Here is a 5999-nt window from a genome sequence, read left to right as displayed (position 1 = left end):
TTTGTCTCCCTCTACTCTCTTACTACAACCTCCAATCTTACTCCGTCTCCCTTTCTCATTCACTGTATATCACCCTCGCCATTTTCCCCACTCTCTATCCCTATCTCTCTTGCTCTGTGAGAGTTTCTCTCTGTCTCGGTTCTTTCTCTCTCTCTGCCTGCTTCTTTCCCTGTACCTACTAGAAACTATTTCAACCACTGTTGCTCTCCATGTCTTGTGCTTTTCTCTCTCTCTGACAATCTCTCCCTCTCACTATCACTCTCACTGTTGCTAACACTGCTTTCTCTCTTTATCTGTCACTCTTTCTGTCTCTGTGAGACAGTTTTGTTTTTTTTCACAGTATGAATCCCCAACAGGAAGAGTCAGGGGTCTTGTGTTTGTAGTTTCCTCTGAGGGTGAATTGAGTTGAACAATTGTAGTATAGGATATTTCATTAGATCTTTTAGCTGCCCTCTGAAGTGAGTCTGTGTCACAGCATAAACGGCAGTGTTTGTACAGCAACTTGTGAGTTGTAGCATGAAGCCCAATTCCATAACAAAAAGATTTAACCATACTGACTGATAGCCCAAGCCATGCATACGAATCCATAGTGAATAAACCATTAATGTCGACCATAAGATGATGAAATTGGCTGAGATAACAAGCAGTAAAATGATGGATTTCCTTCGACTCTCCATCTCTGGGTCTCTGGGATTCTCCCCACTGCTGTGAGCCCGGAGTCTCCCACGGGCCCTGCTGCTCACTAAAATGTGCCTGACGGTGAGAGCATTGAGCAGCAGAATCAGCACGAATGGGACACACGGGGTTACAATGTTGTGGAGGAACTCAATTGTTCCCCAGATAGCAGATTTAGCAGCATCCAGTATAAAATCACAAAACCACGGGTTATTCGACAGCCAATATCTATTTCGTAACATAAAATACCAGAAAATGTTCTTTAAACAGCTCAGCACTGTCACTGTTCCCAGAACCACAGCCGCCGATTTCTCAGTGCAATATTTACTTTTCAGCTTGGGGCAGCAAATGGCCACAAATCGATCAAAGGTGAAAGTGACGGTGAACCAGACAGAACAGTCAGTGGCTGCATAAAGCAGGACGGCATGAACGTTACACACGGGGAGCGACAGCAGGAAGGAAAACTGTTCCGGATATAGAATGGGAATCTGTCTCAATATCAAGTCGAGGATAATGACCAGCAGATCCCCCGCTGACATGGCCACCAGGTAACGAGTTATGCATCTGGACAGACCACAGTTTCTGCTCATCAACGTCACAATTGTGGTTATGTTCACTGTCAGGAAGGGAAATAAAGAATAAAATTAGATATGATTCATGGAAAGAAATTATCATTTAGACTGAGGATGGGTTAAACTGAAAGAAATATATATACACACACATAAAATCACTATTTAAAAAAAAATCCAGCACGTCTTTTGCAGTGTGAGAGGAAAGTGGAACATCTGGAGGAAACCTCCACAGGCACAGGGAAAATCTCCAAACTCCACATCGACATTGACCAACTCTGGGATTGAATGTGTGTGCCTGATGCTGTGAGTCAGCAGTGCCAACCACTGTGCCATCGTGCTGCTCCATTGTAGCAACACAATGGTACTCATTTGGGAGAGAGCTTTCTGGGGAGTCTTAACATTGTCCCTTACTCAGCTACAGCTAAATAAGCTCTCTACTATGTGGAGGATTTGCAGCGTAAGAAGGCTGAGGGAGTGAACCCTGACAGAAAACCCGGATTGGAGTCCTGTAGGTGGTAATTCGTTGTCTCTCAGACAACTTAGTGACAAGTCCCGCAACAGAACTGGTACCAAACAGTGCTGGTTTGACCCTTGCCTCTGGACAATACTAACAGTTGGCAGAGGAAGATCCTGATGCCTTGATAAAACAGAATCTCTATTATATTTATACAAAACTGTACCCTGGAGAGGAGACCACAACATTGTGGCCATCATTAATACGACACAGGAAGAAATAGTAATCTCACACTCGATTGGCACAGAGCACAAGTACTAGTGTTTGCTCTCACCAGTGGATGAAAACTTCAAGGTTCAGAGAATAGTTGTCGTCCATAATAGTCAATGCGATTGCTGCTGCCCCACTTTGATCCACTGGATCATCCCGTTCCATGAGTCCTCTCTCAGCAGGAAGATTGCCAATCTAGGCACCAGCTAAAAACTCAAAGGCCAGTACCAAAGGAAAAACCAAGCAGCCTGCCTTAATAACTGTCGCCCGGTAACTCTGACATTCGATATTATGAAATGCATCAAAAGGTTAGTCATGGCATGCATCAGTTCCGGCTTCTCTGATTGCCTGGATCCACTACAGTTCACCTACATCCACAATAGGGCCACAAATGCCATCTCCCTGACCCTATAGTCAACCCTGTAACACCGACTTGTGTTTATCGACTGAGCCTGCAACACCATTATTCCTAAAAAAAACTTGTATCCAAAGTGTGTGATCTGGGTCTTGGCTTTTGCCTCTGCAATTTGATTCTGAACTTCCTGACGCGCAGACAGCAATAATTAAGGGCAGTCAACAACACTCCTCCACAATCACCCTCAACTGCGCTGCCCCGTAAAGCTGTGTCCTCGGCCCCTTGCTATACTCATACTCTGGTGGCTGTGGCCAAATTCCCCCACAACTCGATTTCCAAGTTCGCTGATGACACCTGCAGTGGGTCAGAACTGAAAAAAACGATGAGACCGAGAACAAGGAAGAGACAGAAAATCTGGGTGAATTGGGGCGACAACAATAATCTCTTCCTCAATGTCAACAAAGCAAATTGACTTTTGGAAGCATAGTGGAGCACATGTCCCTATCTACATCAGTGGGATGAAGCTGAAATTGTCGAGAGCTTCAGGTTTTAGGGTCCAGATCACCAACAACCTTCCCTGCTTCCTCCATGATGACCCTATAATTAAAAAAAATCTACAAACGCCTCTATTTTCTCAGATGTTTATGGACACATGACATGTCAGCTGCGACTCTCACCAACTTTTACAGATGCTCCATAAAGAACATTCTAGCTTGGTATGAATGTCTCAAAGAGTGGTGAATACAGACCAGTCCATCACTCAAAAAAACTTTCCACTTATTGACCCTGTCTAAACTTCCCGTTGCCTCACAAAAGCAACCAAGCAAATTGAGGAATAGTGCACTACGGACATAAAATCTTCCCACTTGTTCCGTCAGAGAAAAAAAAGATTTAAAAATGTGTGAGAACATGTACCAACCAACTGATAGAATGCAGTATGTTGTGTCTGTATGGCACTTAAGCAACCACACTTTTCACTGTATCTCCAATATTATGAAATGCATCAAAAAAGATAGTCATGGTATGAATCAATTCCAGCCTCCAAATCGCCTTCATACGCTATAGTTCCCCTACCTCCCCAACAGGTCCACAGATACCATCTCCCTGGCCCCACAGTTTAATCTCTAACACTGTAACCGTGTACATAGAGGAGTGACTGCAGAATGTAACGTTGCAATCATAGCTAGTGTGAAATAAAAGATCATTTAATACGACGTGGGTCCATTAAAACATCTGATGGCAGCAGAGAAGAAGCTGTTCTTGAGTCAGCAGCATGGTGGTATAATGTTTAGCACTGCTGTCTCACGGGGCCTGAGTTTGATTCCCGGCTTGGATCACATATTTGTTACATGTGAAAATAATAAACCAAATCAAACCAAATCAAATCGGTCTTTCACATCTCAAGTGCCCTGGCCTTACCAATGAACTTATGCAGGGTGATGATATACACAGGACAGCTGTGATGAAGAATGAATTTACAAGACTCAGCGTTGACACTGGGGAGCTGTGAGAAACTGGACTGGCTCAAAGTGGATTCTTTCCAGAGAAACATCACACGTTCTTGGAATAGGATGAATCCCAACACGTATTTTTATATCAACTTCCCTGCAATGTTAATGTTTGCATGCTTGTGACATTGATGAATAAATTTCAAATTTTATGAAATATGTTTTCTCTGTGAGATTCTGCTGTGCACACATGATCAATAAAATGGATTCTGCGGCCCCGTGATGGAACAAAAAGAACAAAGAACAACCCAGCACGGGAAACAGGCCCTTCGGCCCAACGAGCCCGCGCCGCCGCATCACCCTACACCTATTCTGCCCTGCGTGTCTACGATGGAACCCCTAATTTAGCCAGATTCAGGGGAGAATAGTGTCAATTTGGTAAACCAATCAGCCTAAAAGCACATCTTTGGGGTGTGGGAGGAAACCGGAGCGCCTGGAGGAAAACCACGCAACCACAGGGAGAATGCGCAAACTCCCACAGACACAGGCCCAAATCCATGTATCTGCACAGCTGGCAGTGATAGTCACTGAGCTGTTGCAGCGCCCGTCTACTGGTCCAGGATCAAGCACACACACCGACATGAAGTACTAGGCCACTCCCAGAACCTCCAAGAGCAGCCCATGCACGACCCACCGTGTGCATGCCCCTCGTTTGACAACGAGGTGGACCGCCACCTGCGGAATAAAAAGACAAAAACGTTAACTCACATGTCTGCACTTCCGGTGACTTCCGAGGTTCTGACCTTATTTAATAGCCCCTACTATAACCCTCCATCCTCATCTCACTCATGTGTCTGTCTAACTGAACCTTAAACGAGTCCAACGTTCCTGCCTCCACCACCCTACTCAGTAGCGCGTTCCATTCCCCCAGAACTCTCTGCGAAAAGAACCTTCCTCTCACATCCAAATTATACCTCTCCCCCCTCACCCTTAAATCATGACCTCTCGTATTTGTACCCAGTCTATGGGGCAGCCTCTCACCATTGACTCTATCTATTCCCTTCAGTATCTTATATACCTCTATCATGTCCCCCCTCAACCTCCATCTTTCCAAGGAGAAAAGTCCCAGTTTCTCCAACCTTTCCTCGTAACCCAGCCCCTTCATGCCAGGCAACATCCTGGTAAACCTCCTCTGAACTCTCTCCAGAGCCTCCACGTCCTTCCGGTAGTAAGGTGACCAGAACTGGACGCAGTACTCCAAATGCGGTCTAACCAACGTTCTATACAACTGAAGCATTAGACAGCAGCTTTTATACTCTAAATGGGTAGGTGATTAGAAGTGAACTGGTGTTACTTGTAAAATGTAACAGGAAAAAAAGGAAAAAATGATTCTGCCTTGATTTTTTTCTCATGAAGGAATAGTGTTTGAGGTCACATGTCTATGGAAAGTCACAGCACACAATAAAAAATCCCAGCCATAGGCCCTCAGGCAATTGTCAATTGTCAGTTGCTGGAAGAATTAATAACTGGATACAGAGATTCAACAGAGACATCAAGAGCAACAAACCCAGTACAGTAAAAAAACAAGAAAATCAATATAATTAAACAACCTTTTGTAGAGTTAGGAACTGAACACAGGGGATAGGACTTTACAGCCTCACACTTCCCAAAACTGCAAAATCCCACCCATATTCAACAGACATTCTAATGCTCCGTCCCGCGCCTGCTCCAATTCCCGTGGCAGTTGGACCGGTACAATTCCTGCCAGGGACTTACCTGGAACACCAATAATCGCCAGGAGGGGATAATAGAAGCATTGAATCATGTACAGTACAAATCGAATCCGATCAGCTGGCATTATCCACAAGTCATCTGTTGTAAACCAAGAAATCCAATAGGATAAACTCCTGTCCTTGGTTGGATCATTCCAATCCATTGTTCCCAGGTTCTGATCCATTGTTGGAACATTCCAATCCATTGTTTTCAGATTCTGATCCATTGTTGGAACATTCCAAACCATTGTTCCCAGATTCTGATCCATTGTTGGAACATTCCAATTCATTGTTCCCGGATTTTGATCCTTTATTGGAACATTCCAACTTGTTGTTCCTCGTTTCTGATCTCTCTTCTCCCTTCCACTCTCTCCACAGCCGCTGATCTCTGTTAGTTTGGAGTTGTCGCTCCCGCTGACTCTATGGGACAACACATTGAACGGAATCCCTTAT

General features: G+C 44.6%; 1 protein-coding gene across 1 annotated transcript; it reads right to left on the bottom strand.

Annotated features, from left to right (window-relative positions):
* Positions 1-362: 362 nt before the first annotated feature.
* On the bottom strand, positions 363-5773 carry LOC145362351 (putative G-protein coupled receptor 139). The gene is made up of 2 exons (XM_080218418.1): positions 5551-5773; positions 363-1291 (listed from the first exon to the last, which is right to left on the bottom strand). Exons 1-2 carry the CDS (start codon positions 5771-5773, stop codon positions 363-365), a joined length of 1152 nt encoding a protein of 383 aa, XP_080074544.1.
* Positions 5774-5999: the final 226 nt, after the last annotated feature.

The sequence above is a fragment of the Carcharhinus amblyrhynchos genome, unplaced genomic scaffold, assembly GCF_965287045.1.
Source record: "Carcharhinus amblyrhynchos unplaced genomic scaffold, sCarAmb.v2.hapA scaffold_38, whole genome shotgun sequence".
NCBI classification, from domain to species: Eukaryota; Metazoa; Chordata; class Chondrichthyes; order Carcharhiniformes; family Carcharhinidae; genus Carcharhinus; species Carcharhinus amblyrhynchos.
The sequence above is the reverse complement of the archived record's forward strand: the minus strand, read 5'-3'. Positions and strand labels throughout refer to the sequence as shown.

Coding starts and splice junctions, on each gene's coding strand:
- LOC145362351 (XM_080218418.1), bottom strand. CDS start 5,773: ATGGATCAGAATCTGAAAACAATGGATTGGAATGTTCCAACAATGGAT. Junction 1,292..5,550: donor GGCGATTATTGGTGTTCCAG/GTAAGTCCCTGG, acceptor CCTTCCTGACAG/TGAACATAACCACAATTGTG.